At 41.1% G+C, this 23,088-nt stretch overlaps 1 protein-coding gene across 11 annotated transcripts in view; it reads right to left on the bottom strand.

Moving 5' to 3' along the window:
* NTNG1 (netrin G1) overlaps positions 1–23,088 on the bottom strand; it is a 305,313-nt gene that overhangs the window by 67,445 nt on the left and 214,780 nt on the right. For all 11 annotated transcript variants that reach the window (XM_065554302.1, XM_065554303.1, XM_065554298.1 and 8 more), the window contains one exon: positions 11,731–11,903. In XM_065554302.1, coding sequence (XP_065410374.1) covers positions 11,731–11,903 — 173 coding nt within the window. The remainder of the gene's footprint in view (positions 1–11,730; positions 11,904–23,088) is intronic.

Raw genomic sequence — 23,088 nt, 5'->3', positions numbered from 1 at the left:
ACTATTTTAATACAGGTCTAGATGCATTATTAGCTGCTTCAGTTGACTGCTGAAAATCATTTGGTTCTTTATTAGATTAACTTTATCTAGCTATCATTTTTGTTCCTCTTTTACCTGTCAGTTGTCTGGATTAAGCTATGTAATAGAAATTTAATTGAGCAAAATAATACAACACATTAGGTCACTCATATTGATCATGCCCCTCATTGATTTTTCTGCTCTCACTTCAATTCTCAAGTTGAAATAATGTGGGAGAACCACTCTAGAGTGTGACTGGACTTTGTAGAAAATGTGGATGTGCAATACTCCTTGCAATATAGTTCTCCTTAGCTAAAGTGAAACATGTCTATGAGACTATTTACAGGACCATAGGCTAAAGTCACAAACTGCAGATCAGTATTTAAATCCCTGCTACTTGCATCATCTCAGTTAAATAGTTTGCCTTTTATAAGTTTTATTGACTTTTGATGGCATGGGATTATAGTGTAGAAATCTATTTCTCCATTAGCATCTACTATCCTTTAAAATTCCTTCCTGAAATTCTTAATGCAGAGAAACTATGGGATGGATTCTGCAACCTTTACTCAAGGGAATGACTTGCAGGAGTATGCATTACTCAGTGTAGACTAGGATTGCAGAATCAGGCTTATTTTATTATAATTATTTTCATTATCATATATTAGGTAGTAACCTACTCTGCATTATGGCTATATCCTAGGCCCTGTCAGATTCTTTGCACCAGTAGAGCCTTGGGCTTCTCAAGTCTGCTGGGAATTCTGCCAGGGTGGCAGCATCACTGGGGATGTAGAATACACAACCGAATACAGGCAGTCCTTGGATTTACGACACAATTGGTTCCTGAAAATTGCGTAGTAAGTCGAAACATTGTAACTTGGAACTGCAATACACACTATTGGGACTGAGCATCGAAGCCAATGGTCGTAAGTCGAATCAGTATGTCAATTCAGAAATGTTGTAAGTGATGTTCGTCTTAAGTAGCACATCATAAAGTTGAGGCCTGCCTGTACATTCCCCACGGCAATCTGGTTTAGGAGCATGGCTGGGAGGAAAAGGAGTACATATTGAGGCAGCTCTAAATTATGTCATGATTGGGGCCATGTAGCACTACTAGCACCAGAGTCAGGGAATCATAAATTGCTCCTTTGTGACTCCCCACCTCAATTACAGATGGCGCTTTTTGGGCACTTGTGAGAATTGTGCCCTAAAAGTCTTATATTCTGTTTGGAAACTCTATGTGCTCAGTCATGCGAGGTGCAGAGTATCACCTTATAGAAGGCTCTCAGCAATTTTCAGGACTGGGCTCCATATGCAAACACTATTTATAAAATAATGTATTTTACTTCTCCTGAAAATAAACTGATGTTTAAAGGGAAACTCCAGCAATGTTTCAAAATTTCAGAATCATATAATTAGTATCATAGACTACAACACTGATATTTTTAAAGAGAAAATTAAAATTATATTTATAGAAATAAAAAACCTCTCATTCCACTGCTGCCATCTTTTCTTGGAAACAGATTAACAATGATAGAATCTCTTTCCCATTGTTTTAAATAGAAAAGGAACTCAACTTTTAACATTATTTTTAGATGAGCTTTAGTAACATTTCTGTGTGGCAGTTTAGTCATGTTTTTAATTAACATGTTTTATTTTCTTTATACACAGATGGGACTTGTACAGATAAAAAGGCAGGTAATATTCTCACAGCTCCCCTGTGAAATGGTATTTTAATATTCCCTTTTATGTGTACACACGCACACACACACACACACACACACACACACACACACAGACACACTCACAAAAAAACAAATATACACACATACCCCCCACACACCTTCTCTTCCTCTCCAAGGCAAGTTGCAAGGTGGGGAGAGGTTTTCTTATTTATTTGTACTTCTCTTCCTTTACTGTATCTCAAAAATCTCAATGAAAAATAACAATGAACATTTCCTTCGCAATGAGGAGTAATGAAAACAAGGTAACTGCTTGCCTGAAGGACTTTGCATTAATCTTGTTAGCTTGTTTTCACATTCCCTATTTGAGAAGCTTCTTTTGCTATTTCCATACAGATTTCTCAATAAGGAAAGAGAAGCTCTGAGTGACAGTGTACTTTTCTCTGTCTCCTAACATATGTTTGGCCCTGGAAGGAGACAGAAAAATAAATTGTGCACATAACAGGAAAACGCTTTATAGCAGCAGTTCTCAAAGTGTGGGTTGCAACCCCAAAGCGGGTTGCTACCCCGTTTTAAGGGGGTCGCCAGGGCCAGCGTTAGACTGGCAAGGAACCAGGGCAGAAAGCCCCACCCTGAGTCCTGCAATCATCAGGTTCAGACTGAAGCCACAGGGGGGGGCATTTAGGGAGGGTGGGGGGCACCTGCCCCCCTGAGTTTCATACCACAAATTTCAGCTCTGCACATGGCAAGGCTGACAGCCAGAGCCCAAGCTCCTCCACAGCAGGGCTTCAAGCCTGAGCAACTTAGCTTTGCGCACCCTGTGGCATGGGGCCACAGGTAGTTGCCCTGCTTCCCACCTCTTAACCCCAGCTCTGTGCATCACTTCCTCTACTCAGCACCTAGCAAGGAATCAGCACGTGTTGTAGTTAAAGCCAGTTTGAAAAGTTGCTGTAGAAATAATTTTAGCAAGGGACTGTTTTCTGAAGAAAGGTGGAGGAAAGGGAGGCAATGAATGGGAGTCAGTTGCCACTTGCAGCAAAAGAAGAGCTCACAATGAGGATCTAAGCAGCAGTAAAATACCAGGAAACCAAAAATACAATTAGAAGTATTTGGAATAGGGATTTACTGGGCTGATTTTGAGGGGGAGCCATGGTCACAGTGTCTGGTGTATGGTGAAGTTCTGGCAAAGGAGAGCTTAAAACCATCTAAAATGTGGCACCCATTTGGAGACATGGTGCAGTTCTATTCAAACAAAACTACTTGATTTCTTTTTTTCTTCAGCAAAAGCTGAGAGAGCTACAGGGCCAGAAGAGAGTACTGAGTTTGGGAGCTACAACAAATGAGAGAGTCCTTGAGGCATCTTCTGCTGTGTCATACTGGATAGGTAAAACTGGGAAACCACACTCTACTGAAGAAGCTTGTTTTCTGCCATGTGCCAAGGAATGATTTGATTATATTGGGGCAAGGTGCTGCGACTCAACTTGATTCAATTCCCCTGTCTAATGACACTATTGCCAGGTGTATTCACAGTATGGCAAATGATGTGACTAAACAAGTGATTGCCAAAATCAAGCAAAGTTCTTTTTTTCCCATTCAACTTGATGAAACAACAGATGTGTCGGGGACTGTTCAGGTGCTGACATATGTAAAATTTGAGAACGATGAAAAACTCCAAGAGGAATTTCTGTTCTGCCGGCCATTACTACAGCGTGCTACATGGGAACAGCTCTTTGCACTTTTCGATGCTTTTGTTTCTGGTTCTGGCTTGGAATGGCAGTGCTGTGTAGGAATTGGCAGTGACAGTATTTCTGCAATAACTGGAAAAAACAGCGGGCCAGTCACCCGAGTGCAGGCTGTTGCACCGCAAGCAGTTTGGATGCACCATTTTATACACAGGCAAGCCCTATTTGCAACAACAACAAAAAGCCAACTGTTCTAAAACAAGTTCATGATGAAGCTGTTCGCACAGTCAACTTAATCAAGAGCAGCTCAACAAGTGTATATCTGTTTGGAGCTTTGTGTGGTGAGATGGGAGTTGAGCACCATCAGTTACTTCATCACAGAAAAGTTTGGTGGCTGTCTCGGGGAAAGGTTTTCAAATGTTTGTTTGAGTTCAGATGAAGATTCCCTGCTGGCTGAAAAGTTTGCAGATACTAAGTGGCTTGCTTTGCTGGCTTACCTGGCAGACATTTTTGAATGCCTAAATGAGTTCAATACCTCACTTCTCTCTCTGACAAAATTGACAGGTGGAGCAAGAAACTTTCCTTATGGTATGTGTGTGGATACTGGCAATTTTGAAGGGTTTTTTTAGTGGATGACTTTTTGGATGAAAATGCCTTGCCAAAGCATGACTTGCAACCCATTATCATCAGCCACCTGGAAAGCCTTAAACTACAGTTTCAGGAGTACTTCCCTGAAAAGGATCAGAAAACAGAGGTGTGGATTAGAAATCCCTTTAATGTAGAAGTGCTGTTATGTCACTTACAGTGAAAGAAATGTTAATGGACCTTTCCTGTGATGAGACATTGATGCTGGGATTTCCGAACAACCTCTTGCTAACTACTGGATTTCTGTGTGAGAAGAATATCCAGAGCTGTCAGTTGCAGCACTGAAAGCGCTTAGGCCATTTTCGTCCACCTACCTGAGTGTAGCTGGCTTTTTAGCACTGACCTTACTGAAAAACAAATACAGGGTCTGTCTCACTGTTGAAGATGACCTCTGTCTTTATCTCAGCCACACAGAGCCCCCTTCGAGGATTTGTGTTCATCAATACAAGCCTACCCGTCCCCTGAGGTACATATTTATTTTTTACTGCTGGATATAAAGATTGTCTTGTGAATTTAAATATTTAGTGCTACTTTTTTGTAGTGCATTTTTTTATTTAAAATATTAACTGTTTCAGAGTAACACAGTGCACTGGGCTCCTGTAGTAATTTTTGTTTTCAGAAGAGAGTCGCAGTGCAGTGGAGTTTGAGAACCCCTGCTTTATGGTAACATCAATTGTCAGGAGTTCTGGAGGCATATATTAGACTTGATTTTCTGGTTGAGCTGTGCTTGCTGCAAGCACTTAAGGTGATGAGCAAAAGGAAAGTTTAAGGTACCTTTTTTTTTTTGTGGCTGATCCTGGGGTCATGTAGGAGTTTGCACCTTATGGCTGCTCTACTATGCACCTGTCTGTGGCACTAATGGGCCATTCTGGCATCCAGGAATAACTGGAGTGGAGAGACAACCACATTGCCATGGCAGGACTTCTGGGGAGAGTCTGGCCTAAAGCTTCTGTGTCACTGGGAGAATGTTTAGTTGGTCTGATTAACGGGGATTCTGGCCCCTTTACACCAGTGGAATGGTGCAAATAGGCTGTAGAGTGATGGAGAATCAGACCCATTATCTATCTTGATATAGAACTCCCACTCCTCATCTAAATATAAAAAGTAAACAAAACCAAGTTAATTTATAACAAAACTGCATTTTCCTATACACCGCTTTAAAATGCATTTAAATTTAACTAAATACAGTGTTCATATCTGAATGCTTTCCCCTCTGAAATCAATGGGAAAGAGATTCTCTCTGTCAGTTAATCTGATCACAGGGAAATTAGCAACCTCCATAAGTAAAGCTCAGAACCATGTACTGCCACAGATAGCTCTCTAGTAATATCTATATTTTTAGATTTGACCTGTTAGAAGCAAATTCACTGTAAATATATATACATATACACACAATATTTGATAGAAAATATCTGGAGTTTTCCTTTTAAAGGCTTATAACTTGGATTTCTCCAATTATCACTCATCTGATTTTTATGAAATCTCAAATTTTTCTCTATTGCCTATCGAAGGAAAATTATACTTAACTTTTTTTAGCTACACAGTAAAGAAATTTAATAAAATCAGATGCTCACACAGAAAATAAATTTTAGAATTCTTTTGCAGGTTTGTATAAAGTATATATCAGCCAATAAACAATTGTTTTCAAAGATGGATTGATAGTAACTGCTGATTATTAACTATATCAGAATCTTTCTTGAAAAGGATGTTTTCCTGTTATTGGAGCATTCCACAGTGCATGTTTTAACACCTGGAGGTGAATTAAATTTGGATCCTGTACCAAGGAGTCAGTTCAGGGCTGTTAAGTTCCGCATCTGATGCTTTGCTAGAATATCTGTACTGCAGCATGACCTGGCAGTGAGTCTTTTTTCCTTTTTCAAATCCCCTGTGGAGGTATGATTACAGCATCATAACTTCAGCATCAATTTTAGAAGCTCTAAATTTCCTAGTGATTGAAAATCCTGAGATGCTGTAAGAAACTTGCCTCTTCTAATCCTCCAAGGGGACTGATTAGTTATGATCATGTGTTTTCAAATTTCTATTGAGCCAGAGGACTACACACAGTAAAACATACGTTTATCAGGAAACCTGGCTTATGTGTTTCCCTGTAATAGCCCTAGAACTCCTGCTACTGTAAAAATTGCATTTGTTTGCTTTAGAAAGTCACAATTTTTTAATTCACTGCAAGAGAATGGTGTATGTGAAGATTATCACTTATTTTGTGTTCATGCTCCTCCAAGGAATATCACTAGAAATGTGTCTCTATTTCATTTGAACAGGCATGAGAAAATATTTGATCAGTATTTTAAAACAGAGGTGGGCTAACTACGGCCTGCAGGACCGTCCGGCCCTGGTCCGGGAGGCTTGCCCCACTGTCCTCCTTCCCCCTCAACCTCAGCTCGCTCCCCCGCCGGTGCAATACTCTGGGCGGCGGGGCTGTGAGCTCTTGGGGCAGCGCAGCTGCAGAGCTGGTCCTGACCCAGTGCTCTGAGCTGCGTGGCGGCAGCGGTGTGGCTGGCTCCAGCCGTGTGGCGCGGCTGTAGCGCTGCCAGCGACCGGTGCTCCAGGCAGCGCAGTAAGGGGGCAAGGGGGGGGGGGGTTGGATAGAGGGCAGGGGAGTTCAGGGTGGTGGTCAGGGTGTGGGAGTGTGGATAGGGGTCGGGGGGGAACAGGGAATTGAATGGGGGCAGGGGTCCGGGGGGGCTGTCAGGAATGAGAGGAGGGGTTGGATGGGGTGGTGGGAGTCCAGGGGCGGACAGGGAGAGGGTGTGTGTGGATGGAGCCATCAGGGAATAGGGGGGGTTGGATGGGGCAGGAGTCCCCGGGGTGGGGGGGCAGATAGGAGGTGGGGGCCGGGCCACGACCCCCTCCCCTAACCGGCCCTCCATACAATTTGTGAAACCCGATGCGGCCCTCAGGCCAAAATATTTGCCTGCCCCTGTTTTAAAACATAAGCCCTTTTCCCTTGATGATTCAGTCTCTCAGGCCCAGTCTTTCAGTCTCTACATGTAGGAAGCTCCTACTGAGGTTAATGGGAGTTTTGGGTGTGTAGAGGCATACTTTATGCCTGGGCATACTTTATTTCTAAGAAAGCACAATGCATGAAGAACTTTTGGAAGCCACAAATAAAACACAATCCATTCTCGGACTCTTAATAATTTGTGCAACAGTTACCTGGCTTTCTTATGCTAGAATTTAGTGACTGTTTAGTGCTGCAGTTTATTTTACCCTATGTAAACAGATTTGTTTCAAGTCAGTCAGGGAAACTGAAGTATTCCATCTCCCAGCAGTAGGTGTCACTATAACTATCAAAAACAACTGCAAAGGCTTAGTGGAGAGGGAACAGTGCATTAGAATAATTTTGCAAGTCACACTTTTAAAAAATATAGCAAATGTTACCTACAGTGTATTGTTTTTCAAGTGTGAATCTGGAACCTTTTATTAACCATTAAAGTTGATGTCTAATATGAGGGAAGACAGTTTATCAACTGCAGTTTATCCTGACATTTCTCTTTCCCTGAATGCCCCAGCTCAAATACACTGCAATTTATTTTCTTTTCCCTTCATCAGGTCTTCCAACTTCTCTCTGTGGCTTACTACCTGCTCTAAGTCCTCATGAGCTAGCCAAGTTCAGTAAGTTGTACATGCTGAGAACAACAGGAAGCATTTCTATTTTGTAACATTTTACCCCACTTATCTCATCTTTCCTGCCTATCATGGATCTATCATCATTGTACAACACTGCTCTTCAAGCAGGCGTGGTTCCCATACTTCATATCATACCACAAAGGCTTCTTCCAACCTACAGATCGAAGTAGGATCTCTTTAGAAAGCTACTTCCAGTCTCTTGAGCCAACCTCAGATACTAACTTCAGTGAAGCTAATTTAGCTTTGACAAGGAATAGGGATGGGATCTCGCTCTAATTGTGGGCATGCATGAACAAGATGGGTAGCTATTTAGGGACATGACTAGGAATCCTGCTAATATACAAACTCTTGGACCCTTTCACTCATATCACTCCATTAAAATGGCACTATATCATCACATTTTAATAGGAATGGGTGCCAAAAGAGATGAGTTTGGATGAGAAATCAGCATACTATCTCAAGTGTCATATCTTCTGCCAAAACCCCTCTCTGTGACAGCTGTGCCACATTGCAAGTAAAAAGAGTTATGAGGCAGAGAAGGATTAAGGCAGTATTGCTGACATCCAGGTCCTATTGTCAGAGAGAGTCCCAGTGCAGATGTAATTTAGCAAGCTGCTTATGGCTGGCTGTTGCCTGGGAAGGAACCTAGGTCCATGTTGTCCTGATCAATCCCTCATTTCATGTGACACTATGGCCTGGGAGAAGGACTGGCAGAAGTAGGGAGATGTGTAATTCTGAAGTGTCCAGACTGTTTGGTGCAGTTTATTCACTGATGGGATACATTTTGGTGGCTAGGACCCAAAATAGTCTTAGATACCATTATTCAACTGAGCAAAGTAGGTAACACCTGAATGTGAAAGAAAACCTAAACAATTGGAGAAAGAAAAGACCAATGCTGTCAGACGTTTGTGGCTGCTGACTAGAAAAGCTATTCTATAGCAGGCACGTGGGAAATCTGGTAAGATCACTTGGAGTGTCAAAACATGTTGCATAATAAAACTGACTATGGCATGTGACAGCATCAGGAGACACAAAAGAGTAAACAGGATGGAACTCGAAATGTTAAGCAGCCGTAAATACAGAGTTATCAGTCATTCCAGTAAGTGATGGACTAACCAATGCCCTTTCACAAGGAACAAAAGCAAAGAGGGGAAATATTTTGCACAGTCAAGAAAAAAACCCAATTGATGATAATTAAGAACATAGAAAACAGGATTATCCCAAAATTCAGACTATGGTAGACTGATCTATTAAGTTTCATGAACAAAAGCTGGCTGTGATGGTTTCAGCAGTAGAGCTAAGTGAAGGACAGAAGTTTTATTTCATGATGGATTTAGAGATTTTCAACTTTGCATTTGTTCCAAATTGGAGCAAAGATTAAAAAAAATTGAAATTCTCTTCGAAGGAAAATTCCATTTTTTTCATTTCTAGCCCTTCAAAACATTTCATTTCAATTTTAACTTTTAAATTTTGTATTATATACTAATAATTCAAAATAAAAAAAATCAAAACAAAAGATGCAAATGTTTTGTTCAGAAAATGTCAGCACAGGATTTTTTGACACCTGTTTCTGTTGTAATTTTTGGGACTTTTTCTTTTTTTCCCCCCAAATAAAATTGGGGGAAATTTGACCCAATTTCAAGAAACATTTTGATGTAACTGCACATTCTGATGGAATATGATTCCATTAAAGTTTCTCCAACCAGCGCCAGTCAGTAATCTATACCAAGTGACAATGCCATTGTTTTGCTGGCACATGCTCAGTTGACGTACGATTACATAAACGGCACAGCAAATATGGAGGTAGAGGGAACATTGATTTCACACACCGATGTATTTTACCCCTAGACTCAAGCACAGCAAGTTTATTTTGGAGTTGGGATGCTGAATGAAGCCTGTAGAGAGCGTGTGATCAAAAACAGTGGCTCTCAAAATTTTGCCGGACATAGTTAGACAATCACTTTTTCTACAACATGGAAAAATGAGAATACTCTTACAAAGTACCCCTCCCCTTTTCTTTTTGAAGGTTCATTTTTTCTACCTGGTAAGAATTTTTCATAATTTCATGCCTCACACTTCATGGTTTGTTACTTGGTCTATTACTCTCAGGTTTCACTTGATAAGGTCCTGCTTCCTGTGATATTCATTTTTGAGTTTTGATTCCTACCTGCTGCTGTTTTGAAGTGTTAGATAACATTTGAAGCATTGCACATTGCTACTGATTTTTAAACTTTTCATTCAACTGCAGTACATAACTCTATTTCTTCTAAATAATTTTTCAGTGAATGGTTATATTCTAAAACCAGCCTTTTGCTTTTAATCGGGGCGAAATGCCAGCCTTTTCTCTAAAGCAGCTAGTAAGTGATGTCCAAAAGGTTTGATGATTTTGTTTATTTCTTTTCCTCATAGGGATTTAGGTGCATAACTTGAATTAGAGGAAACTGAATTATTGTATATTTCCAGAATGCATAAATAGGAGAATAGATGCCTGTATTTTTGTTTTCATGCCCCTTTTCTCCATATCCTGTCTACAGTCTGTGCACATGACTCTCAATAACATCAAGCAAATAGGAGTAGATGGCCTATAAAGTTGTATTGTAATGGTGGTTAAGCATCTTACACTGGCAATTATGCTAGTGTTGAGCTAGAAATATACAGACACAACTGGTCACATTCTGCCTTCACTGCCTATATCCTGGCAATCCCACACAAATCAAAGAGGTTGTATGTGTATAAATGAATCTGGATCAAAGCAGAGAATATAGCTCAAAATCTGAAATTTTCCTTCACAGTGTATAAAACCTATTATTATACCCACCAAGGTCACAAAGACTTGGTCTGAAGTTTAACCTTAAAAAAAGACTGACCTCACGAGCCAGGGTGCGTTTTTATGGGTCTGTAGGCAATGGGAATACCCAGCCCTTCCCCCCCTCACTGCTGGGTGGAGGAAGTGGGTCCAATGTGAGGTCCCTATAACCCATGGGCCAAGAGCACAATGATGCACCATAAGTGGGTACGCTTCCACCATGTCTCACACAATGTATAATGTTCCCCTTATCTCATCTCTCTTACTTCCTATGTGAAGGAGGAGAACAGTCTGCGGCTTTGGCTTCCAGCCCGAATCCCTGGGCAGGGATTCATGTAAAGCGTTATTGCCCTCATGCCGTCCAGGATTGTAGTAGCGGGGACATTGGTTCCCGGCTGGAATCTGCACTGATACAGTCCTGTTGGGTAGTTTGGGGAGTGGTCCTCACTGGTTAAGGATTTTCAATAAAGTTGTGACCTTCAAATTGCACCATACTATGGCATACTTATCTTATCATATCCATGTTTGCATCAAAATTTTTGAAGAAATTTATTTATGAAAACATCTGCCCCATTCACAACACAACAACAATCCAAAATCTCCAACCCTGACATTTCAATTATTTTCTACATATTTAGGGAAAAATTTTCTCCAGTTTGCACTGTGGATCTCCTACCCTTCACATGATCTCTAATGAAAATTCCATGTGTGGAAACATAGTGGAGAACATGCAACAAAGATCCGCAGTGTGGTATAGGGAGGGACCAGAAGGCCATGCCCCCCCACTTTTTACTCGCCATGAGGGAGGTAGTGTGGGGGGGAGAGTGAGGGAGGTAGTAGGGGGAGAAGAGTGAGTGGGGGGGCAGGGTCTTGTGGAGAAGAATGAGCAGGGCACAGGGCCTCAGTTGATGGGGGCCACGGTTCAGGCACCAGTGCCCCCCACTTTTAGGGTGCTTCCGCCACCCCGATAGCACTCAATTTTATTGTAGGGGGCCAAGTTCTGCCCTGGAACGCAAACACACCGTTCTCATGCAGAGTTGTTTACGTGCATATGAGGGCAGAGTTTAATCCAGACTTGCAATTAAATATTTTTATCTTTCCATCAAATTATAGACATCGATTTGTTTCACATTTGGATCCCAAATAAATGACAAACTTTGGCTAGCACTATTTTTCTCCCCTCACAATCAATATATGGACCAGAATTATAATTATATTGATGTATAGTGCCTTGTTGTACAAAACTACTCACAGATATTTGCTGTGCCCTTAGGAATAGGCAGATATGAGCCAGGACTCCAAGGTCGACCCTGATAATTCTTCTTGCATTTCCCGCAGTCTGGGCCCGTAGTATTGTGCTCACATTCACAAAACAATTTTTTGTTTTCTTCTTTACAGCCAGTGGCATGAAGGTTACACTTGCACCTATCAGAGAAAAGGTAGGGTGTTATGTCAAGTTGACATTTGATGTCAGACTACTAAGATCCTACTAAAATACTCCTTATGGCAACCAATATATTTCTCTCTAACTTTGCGATGTTATTGTTTTAACATGTCTCCAAAGAAATCTATCTAGCTTAAATTGGTTTCATGCATAAATGCCACATTATGGAATCCTGCTGTCTGGCAGCATTTTGACAATAATAGCTTCACCTGAACTCCAAGGGGCCAATCTCCTCTTATTTACACCATTTTTACACTGGTGTAGTTCCACTGAAATCAATGGAGTTACTTCTAATTTTCACTGGTCTATCATCCTGCAAAGAGTTCAGTGGGACTAGTCACATGGATAAAATTAGTCATGTGCTTCAATCTTTGCAGGATCTGGCCCAAAGTGAGATAAGAGTCACATCTCAAGCACAGGTTTTCCATTAAATGTACTCTACAATACCCATTCTTTATTAATAAGGAACAGTTATACAGTAAATGCAAACATTTTTAGATGTATTTTTTATACATACAACCAATAAAATGGTGCTTTAAATGTACCAGAGATGCCAGAAAAAATGTTCTCAGAGAGCTAGTGTGAATTCCCAGGTTCTGAAACACAGATTCAGTGGATAATAAATTAGTAATTAGAAAGTCTCCAGGAAATAAGCCCAATTACTCTGAAAGAAAATGTTTACACAAAACAAGAAGTACTGCATTACATATGTTTGGAAAACTTTTGCTAAGGTCCTGTTTTTATGGCTGTGGATAAGATAGAGATATATAGCAGGTACCAACGGATATGCAATATCCACAAAAATATGTTACCCACATCATATTTGAATGTAAAATTGTAGAAGCCAACTTACTTGTTGAAGAGGCAAGTTATTACTTTGTATTGTACTAAGCACTGTCCAATTACTCAGAAAGGACAATTAATTTGACAAAATTATAGCACCTGAAGGGCAGAAAAAATAATTTGGTAGAAGTGTTTTTTTCAAAATGGGAAATAAACTAACCGCAATTCTTATAAAAACCATTAAATGAATTAGAATTTGAACTACACTGTTTTTAAAATAGTTGGTATTTTCAGGAATGGAAAAAGCTAGTTTCAGAGACACTAAGGCATCGTTATTTCTTTCCAGTAGATGTCAGAAATGGGTAAAATCTCCTTGTTATTGGCCCTGGAAAGGAAACTAGTATTTAGCAACTTTGGTTCTTTGTTTTCCTAATGATTATAAATCCAGTGATTTAAAAGGTTCTCATGTGGGCATTTGTTACCTGTTCCATACAGTGCCCAGTAATTAGAGCAAAGCAGCACATGGAATAGCCAAGATTTTTAACAAGTGCAAATTAACAGCTGCCAAGCTGACTTCCATTTAAAAGGAATATGACCTGAAGCAAGTGGCCACACACACACACACACATCCCCAGGGTAAAACAAACTTGCAGTTGCCTTAAGTGGCAGCTGGAGAAAAGCCACTAGAATTTGCAATACAGAAGATGCTGTATGCATTCTACTCACTGTTAGAAAGGAGACAGAGTGAACTGCTTGTTATTTAAACAATGCTCACTCTAGCTGGAAATATAATCAACACCTTTTAAATTAAAATTTGCAAAAAAAATCTTTTTTTAAACATGACTGAAAAAAAAATAAGAAGAGAGACTGTTAAGCAAACAGTATTTAATTATGAGCTGTGTCCTGCATATACATACTGCTTGCAGTGAATTATTTGTAGTGCTAATTTGCTTAAGGGACCTTTTTTCATACAACATTAGCACCTTTCTTTGATGGTATCCTCTATATATGTAGTACATCCAAAACTGCTATGTTAAAAGAATGTTTAGGTTATAAAGTCAAGCATTCAAGAGATAGGAAATGCTGTGTAGCCTTAATTTGGCCCCTTTGTGTACGTGCATTACGATAGAGTCTTTAATGACATACTATTATTCCACAAAATTCCTGCCTCTTTCAGTGAATGAGCAGTTATTTAATATCTTTTATCCACCTCATTCAGTGTATGGCATGAGGCCTTATTTAATACACACCATCCAGCCCCTGTACTGAATACAAAATTATGCATTTCCTCATGGACAGTTCTATGGTGCTCTTTCCATAGTATCTGAGTGCTTCACAGACACTAATGAATTTACCTTCATAACATTCCTCTGAGATAAAGAAGTATTATTATCCCCATTTCACAGATGGGGAACTGAAGCCCAGAAATATTAAGGTCAAAAGTGTCCACTAATTGTTGGGTGGCCAATTTGAGCCTACCTATGAACTGATTTTTCAGAGTACTTAGCATTTTTATAGCACTTACATGTTCATGGCACAGCTCCAACTGATTTTAGTTATAGTTGTGAGTGCTCAGGACTTCTGCAAATCTGGCCTTAAGTATCTCACACTGGGTACCCAGGCAATAAGGAACACATAAGTATGGGGCAACTCTGAACATTTGAATTTAAGTGACTTTCCCAGCACACACAGGAACTCTGGCAGAGGCAAAGAGAGTGCGGCATTCAACCATAAGACCATCTTTTTTCTTCCTGAAATTCTTATTTCTCATTCACTGCACATCTTACAACTCTAGCTCACCACCTCCTTTTCCGACAAGCCTCCAGCTCTGACCAACTCCCCCACGGCACAGTGTTGGGCAACCTTAACTATATGTGGCATTACAATCTCTGCCATAATACATATATAGGTGCCAGATACAAAAATGCAGATTTACACCAGCTGAGAATTTGTCCAGTGCATGTGTTTAAAACCCTCATGGTAGAATCACCCACAAAATAACAATATAATAATGTAGCATCTACATATGAAAGAAAATCTCAGACAAGCACCAAATGATTACAGGAAAAGGGAAGAGTAGAAAATAGGAAGAGAGAGAGTAAAATTCTAGGATCAGTGATTGTAATTGGATTACAGAAGCAGTAACAAATTTGAATGTTGAATGACTGGAAATGAAAACTGTCTCAAGAGTGCTGAGGGGGCTGAGTGAATATATGGGGGCAGAGCAGAGACAGACATAAAGACCTGTGATTCAGATAACATTGATAATTAAACATAAAGCGTAGGCAATGTTGAGGAATCCTGAAAACAACAGTTATTCAGACAGAACTGTCTACAGTTCCCTTGAAGAAGACTGCAAGGAACAAGAAGTGGCTAATGTGATTTCATGAAGGATTACTTAAAGATCAGAGGTTAAAAAAACAACAACTGGTATTATAAAAGGGGAGAGTCAAAAAGATGAATACTCAGAAACAATTAAGGCTTTCAGGAAAAGGAGAAAGGCAAAGAAATAAAAGAAGAAGAAGAAGAAATGAGTTAGTGCTCAGAGGATAGCCCAAGTGAAATACAGGAACAACTATCACATGAAAAAGATCACCACCTCATCTAGAGGAAAAAGGAGTCATGACTGCAATAAGTAGCAATATGTTTATAAAGGATAAATCATGTAAGAAAAAACTGACTGCTTTTCCTGTCACAATGATACCATAAATATGAAGGGGATGAAGCAAGCATAGCATATTTGGATTGTAGAAAATACTTTCTTGTACACTTTCACATGATTGGAAAACTAGCTGAAAAACTGTACCAGAAACAAAAGATAAAGGGCTTGTCTACCCAGCCCCACATTGTGAACTACTGTGATGTGAACTGTGGCTGTGCTCAACTTTTGCGCTATAACTGCCCTGTGTAGACTCCGCTAACAAGAACTACAAGGTATGTTGTTTGCATTAATGTAGTCCTGTTTGAAATTGGAATACATTATCACAAATTAGGTATCTTTGAGTTTGCGCTAACAGGATCTACAGAGGCCTACACAACACTTCTGTGCCGACTGCAGGTCACACCCCTGTAGTCCATGCTGTTGGGCAACGTAAAGAAACCCAAAGACTAATGGCATTGTATTGCTCTGCGGAAAGATCTTTAATGAAGTACTATTGCAGGGATAATGTCAGTGTTGAGTCTGATCTTCTGGAACACCATTGTTAATGATCTAGAAATGGGACTAAACTGTGTGCTAAATGAAATCTGAAGAGGATACTAATTTGGGAGTAGTGTATATCAATGAAATCATACAACCTGACCCAGAGAGTAGAAACACTGGCAGAAAAATAATAAATTGTGAGTCAGATAATCTGAAAAACATAAGGTCTGATTCTCTTCTCCTTTATGCCAGTGTCACCCCACTGATTTCAGTGGAGTTACACCTGAGTAACAACCAGTGTGAGAAACAGGCCCCTACTCATTGAGAGGGTGAAACCTAGATAGCAATAATACTAAAAGAGACCAAAATATAATAGTGGACAGCACATTAGACATGAGTTTTCAATATATTATGCTTACCAAAAAAAAAAAAAAAAAAAAAAAAGCCAGTGAAGTTGTGTGCTGTACACAGAGAAACATCACATTCTGGAGAAGGGGTCTATATTCTCTTTCTATATTGCTCTAGTGAGACTGCACTTGGAATCCTGCAGTTAGTTCTGGGCATTTCTTGATGCATGCATTGATAAACTGCAGGGGATTCACAAAAGAGCAATAGGAAAGACTTGAGTGCTGGAAGGAGAGAAGGGAGGGTGAAAGTGTTTCTCGGACCTACTTCCTTCATGAGTATTTGTACAGATACAGTTGACAGAATATGTGAAGACATGTAATAGAAACTGGAAAGTCTTTTCCCATCCTGTTTACAAAGCAAGTGTTAGATGATCCTAATAAAATTTCATGTCTAGAGTTTTTTTAAGTCCAAAGAAATCCGAAGTGCTTCACAAACTTTTGTATATGCACATAACTTTTTATATAAAGAAATCCAGCTACCTCTGGCACACCATGCAACAATTTGTTTGGGTGTGTTGAGGGGAGGAGCAGAGCGAACAAACAGAGGAGCTATCAGAATGTAGGTAAAATGCTGCAAATGGACGAGGATATACTCAGTAGCCCACTGTACATCATGTAAGAATAAAGCAGATGTTAAAGACAAAACATAAGTCTCGTACTGCATATATTTAAAATAAGAGGTTATGGCAAGGTTTAATGCTTTCCCACATCTTCATAACCCTTCAATAAGCTATTGACTTCTCCACCAGCAATTAGAAGAAAAAGGGGGAGAGAGAGGCCCCACACTGGCTGTCTGCCCAAAGGGAGTGGTTTCATCTGTCTGTTACATCTGATGACAAAGCAGTTTTCCAAACTCTCTCTTTATCGGTCATTATGGCAGCCACCTTGTCAGAGCTGAGCCTGTGAAAGTGAATACCAACTCTCCACAACGTTTATCTATATTTGGAAACTTACATCCTGATGTTTCTACAGCTCAGCTGATTTTCATCTTTCCAATCCAACCTGTGAGAATGTTTACTGCCTAAATGTCGTGTTTAGGGCATACACAAGAATACAATTCTTTTCAATGTGCAAATTTAATTCTGAATAGCCAGAGATTGATATCACTGTCCAACACTATAAACTCCACTCTAATTGTGTAGGAGAACAAAATTGTTTTTCTGACCACTCATCTTTGACAGACTCATTATTTTGTCATAAAGCAATTTCAAACAAATGATATTTTTGGCAGTTATATAAGGTGTAGGAAGCATTCTGGTGCGTTCAAGGAATAGCTCTGCTTTAGTGGGAGAAAGAAGCCTTGGCATCCTGAGTTTCTCACAAATTCTATTTACATATAGACAACTGACATTAAAATGCTGTAAATATCACTGAGGTAATTGCTAACAGCATGCTGATTCACTTGCATGTAAGTGCCAACCAGCAGACTGGAGGTCACATGAGGGATCATTCATGTCAACAAAAGAGAGAGAGGCTCTTTGATACATTTTTAATGACAAGCCATATGTTCCTCACTTAAACACATTTTTGGATCCTTTGATGTCATTGCCAAAGTTTAACAAATCAACTTAAAAACAACTTGCTATGCAAAATGAAGCATGCATAAAATAGATCTGCATCAGCCAGTTCTTCACCCCAAGTATTCTGTCAGCTAACCTCGAACTTGAACAGGATTCTGTATAGAGCCCTTCTAATGCTACAACTCCAACCATGACAGAGACACTCCTGAACCCAGTTTCCACACAATTCCTTTATGTAGTGTAGACAGGATATAAACAGTATCCTACTATGCTAAAGCTTTGGAGGCATTGTCTACATTAGGGAATTTTTACCAAAACGACTGAGTGTTAGCAGCATTGTGCGACCTCGTATAGGCAACTCTTCAACTCCAGCAGCTATTTACAGCACCTTGCTGGTTACACCTGCTCTGAAAAGGGTGAGCTGACACCATGCTGAAGATGGCTGCCAGAGTCGGAGAGCCATTTATATGAATGCTGCCAAGGTTGCAAACAATGGGGCAACTTCACCAGTGTTAGCAACATTGGGCTTTTTGATCTTGTACAACAATCACTAATGTAGACGAGGCTGGAAATTCATGTTGTAATGACGTAACAAGTTTCCCCCTGTCATGGATGAAGATGGAGTATAGATGGGCCATCATTTTAAAGGAACACTGTCAATATTTTTTTTAAAAAAAAGCTCAAAGTAGTTTCAGATAAACACCTGCCCCTGAACTCCTGCTATTTTCTGTATTTTACAGTTACAGGTTTTTTTTTTAATTTTGTTTTATATTTTCCTCTCCTCTGTTGTGTTGTGTGGGAAACTCACTCTAACAACAATGGAAAAGAATGGTAACTTACCTTATAGTAATTGGAGTTCTTCGAGATGTGTGGTCCCTATCTGCATTCCATTGTAGGTATGCATATGTTCCATGTACCTGAGACTGGAATATTCTTGCTAGCAGCGTTTGTTGGTCTGTACCTGTGCCTCTCTCCTACTAGCTAGGTCATAAGGGACAACATGGACCAATCACCTCTCCAGTATCATTCTACTGAGAATTAACCTAGGATAAAGTATGCAGCAGAGGGATTGGAGGCAGGTAGCGGAATACAGATAGGCACCACACGTCCTGAAGAACTCTAATTATTGTAAGGTAAGTAACCTTATGAGTCTCACTGTGGGTGACTCACAAGCAGTATTTATTAGGAGGAGGAGGAGGGTGTGAAGACCCCTGCTGTACCACTGAATGGAGGACTGCTCTGCCAAGGTTGCAAACAAGATAGAAGCTTGCACCAGGGCATAATGTCTCATGAAAGTGTGAACAGAGCTCCCTGTTAAAGAGTTTCCTGGAGAGGGACTTCTTAAAGGGAGGCTACTGATGCAGAGTAGGATCTAGATGAATGGGCCCTCAGCTCTTCCGGGGGAGGGGTTTCTGTTAACTAGTAATAGAGCTGGATACAACCTGAAATCCGTGTAGACAGTCTTTGGGATGAGATTGCTTCATCCTTGCTCTGCAAAGAATATATATAATCTAGGTGATTTCCCAAAGATTTCTCTGTAGGTAGAATGCCAATTCTTGAAGGACATCCAGAGAATGAAGCTTCTTATTCTCAGTATAGGCCTGTAGTTTTGGGAAAACGACAGATAAGTGAATAGCCTGATTTACATGGAGTCCCGAAATCACACTGGGGGTGAATTTTGGGTGTAATTTCAGGGAGACTTTGTTTCTACGGAAGACCATGTAAGGTGGACCAGCTATAAGGACTCCCAGCCGTGCTGGTCACCAGAAAGGGAATTTTCATCAATAGGTTGACTAAAGAATGTGTGGCTAAGGTGCAAGCAGAGTCTTCATTAACTCTGATAGGACTAGACTGTGGTTCTAAGTTAGGGTGAGTTTCAGTACTGGGGAAAGGGTTCTAATGATACTCTTTAGAAAATGGACTGTCACAGTATGGGTGAAGATAGAATGGTTGTCAACTGGAGGGTGACTGGCACTGACAGCCATTAAGTGCACTCATATGGAACTAAGATAAACCTGAAATCTTTAAGGAGAGGAGATTTTCCAAGATGACAGGAATGTTGGAATCCTCTGGTGTTATCCAACAATGCTGACATCAGATAGAAAACTTTTTGCACTTTACTGTGTAATACTTGCTTGTGGATGCTTTCTTACTATTATTAAGGATGGACTGAACTGCTTCTAAACATGTCCTTTCTAGATTCATTACCCTTTCAAATACCACGCTGTTAGGTAGAGGGATGCCAGATTGGAATGCCTGATCTGGGCCTTTGTCCTGGGTCAATTGGTCCAAGAAGAGTTGCATATAGATGCATGGATGGATGTATCCAAAGATTTACCGCTTCTATACAAAGAGGGGTGGATCTTGCTCCCCCCTTGTTTTTTGATGTAGAACACTGTTGTCTGACTTGACTTGGACATGCAGGATTCGAATGAATGGTGGGAATCATTTGCTGGCTTTATGGACCGCTTACAGTTGCAGGAATTTTAGGTAGATCCAAGACTCTTGAGAAGTCCATGCCTGCTTTGCTACATGCTTATCTTGATGAGTGCTCCACCTTAGCAAGGAAGTGTCAGTGATCAGTCTTTTCTTGGGTAGTGAAGGAACAAAGGGGACCCCCAAAATACACCCCGTTCTCCTACCAGAAGAGGGAAGCTTGCACTCTGTGGGGGAGCAAGATTAGTTTATCTGCACTCTGTCAGCTAGGCATGTATACTCTCCATAGCTAAGCCTATAGACAATGAAGGCAAAGTCTTGTAAACGGTGTCACACATTGGTACAGAAAGCCACGTGATCCAGAAAGATCAGACATGAGTGGACTGACATCCGTGGGCTCACCCAGCTGTGAGTAGCAAGCTCCTTCATGGATTGGAACCTGTCCTAAGAAAAGTATGCCTTGGCCTTGATAGAGTCCAGGGTTCCCCAAGACGCTGTACAGGCAGAGTCCCAATGAGCACAGAAGATTGAGCAGTTATAGAGTTGATGTCCACGCCTCCCGATGAGATTTCCCAGTCAGTAACCAGTCATCATGGAATGGGAAAATTGATGAGAAAGTATTTCAAGTAAAATCCTTTTCCCCTGTGTTGAGGAATATCGGTTCTATGACTCCCAGATGGAACAGGGAGACTACTTCTTGATGGAACCTCCTTTCATCAGAGAGGTCTTTCAAGAGAAAGAGGGGTTGGGAGGGGAAAGAGAGAGAAATTCTGTGGTGTAGCCAGTATCAGTGATCTCCAGAACCTCTTTGTCTGTTGATATGAGATGCCAAGTTTGGGATAAATGAGCTAGGCAGCCACCAAATTAGGTACTGGAGTTCTGAACAGAGGGATGTGGTAGAGGGATTGATTTGCAGCTCCTGAAGGTCCCCTCAAAAGTGTTTTCTAGTGGAAAGCTGGGATTGGAAGGAGGGTGAAGGGATGACATCCTGCCTGTCATGCTGCACCGTCTGTTGTTTCCTGGGTGGCTCATAACCCTTTTGATGATAAAAAGTTTGAAGGGCTGGTCGCCGCTTGTTGGGTTGATAGCTGTGGTATTTCCTCAGTGGCACTGGAGTGTAGATATCCATTGAGCAGAGTGTTGCCCTTGAGTTTAGGGTTGCCCTTGACTCATTTGACTTTTCACTGAACAACCTATTTCCCTCAAAGGGCAGATCCTTCACCACAGATCGGACTTCTTTGGGAACTCTGGAGGATTGAAACCATGATACCCGACACATGACTATAAATGTTGCCATCAAGCAGGAGGCTGTATCTACTGCATCTACTGAGGCCTGGATGGACGATCAAGCAAGCAATTTAACCTCCTTGATGAGCACTTTGAACTGCAGGCTATCCTCCTGTGAGTTCTGCTAATTTAGTATAATTAATAAAAGCATTCTTTGACATTACTGCTTGATAGTTTGCTATGCAGAACTGTAAGCTGGTTGAAATAAAAATCTTTATCCAGAAGAGATCTAAGCATTTAGCTTCCTTATTGTAAGGGGTGGATATAGGGTGATATTGTCTGCCTCTTTCAATGACTGAATTACTAATGAATCTGGAGCAATGTGTGTAAATAAAAATTTTACTCCTTAAAGTTTAGCTGGTACAAAGTATTTCTCCATTCTTTTCAGAGTGGGGGTGCACATGGCTGGCCAGTTCTAAGATGGCCTCATTAATAGAAAATGCCACTTTGCTTGGTCTGGCACTTTAGAGAATGTCCAGGAGTTTGAGGAGTGTCCTGCACTTCCTCCAGAGGGATTTGGAGGATCTGTGATCCTCTTTAGCAGGTCCTGAAATTGCCTATAGTCATCAAGTGGTAAAGGTGGTCTCACAACCCCTTACCATGGTGTGAAGGTACCGTCAGTTAACGAGGTGTGTACTTCCATTTCTTTCTCACTGGTACTGGGATGGTCTTGCTCCAATGGTTAATGATGGTTTCAGGTGCTCTTACTTGTTGGAGCTGGGAGACAGGTACCATGTTCTTCTGAGCTCTTGATACGCCCATAACTTGGGTGTGGTGTTTCACTCAACTTGGAAGTTATCGAAGAAGAGGTCTTCTTCTTGGAGGAGGACCTGGAAGGGGATTTCTCTTGCTTCTTGTGAGAGTGTTTCCCCACCCTCCTCATGTCCCTGTTTGGAGAGGTCCTTAGCTCTGCTCTTTTCAGCCCCGGGCTGGAGATCACCATGCTCAAAGGGGTGTTTTTCAGCACCTCTACCTGTTGTATGGGGAGCCTTATGTGCCATGGTCAGATTTGAGCCTCATTGCTTGATTTATCAGGTGTCTCTGAAGTTTATACTGATGGCTTGACAGGTTCAGCTTGGGAAGGACTGGCAAATAGTACACTTTAATATATGAGCTACTCCAAGGTAGTAGAGGCACTTGAGGTGGTCGTCGTCAGGAAAGCCTGGGGGCAGAAAATGTAGTTCTTGAATCCTGGGATCTTGGGCATGCTAGTTACCCCGTACAGGTTGGAGGGGTTTACATAGTGGCAGACCCCCGAAGGCCCTAACTACATTTACCTAATTATCTAATAACTATCTAAAATTACCTAAAAGTTATTTACAAATATTTACAGATAGATGCAGAAGAAGTTAGCACAGGGGTGGGCAAACTTTGTGGCCCGAGGGCCACATCGGGGTTGCACAACTGTATGGAGGGCCGGGTAGAGAAGGCTGTGCCTCCCCAAACAGCCTGGCCCCCGCTCCCTCCCACTTCCTGCCCCCCCTGACTGCCCCACTCAGAACCTCTGACCCATCCAACCGCCCTCTGCTCCTTGTCCCCTGACCACCCCCTCCTGAGAACCCCGCTCCTAACTGCCCGCTGGGATCCCACC

The sequence above is a fragment of the Chrysemys picta genome, chromosome 8, assembly GCF_011386835.1.
Source record: "Chrysemys picta bellii isolate R12L10 chromosome 8, ASM1138683v2, whole genome shotgun sequence".
NCBI classification, from domain to species: domain Eukaryota; kingdom Metazoa; phylum Chordata; order Testudines; family Emydidae; genus Chrysemys; species Chrysemys picta.
Note: the sequence above shows the minus strand (reverse complement) of the source record. Positions and strands in the feature narration are given on the sequence as shown.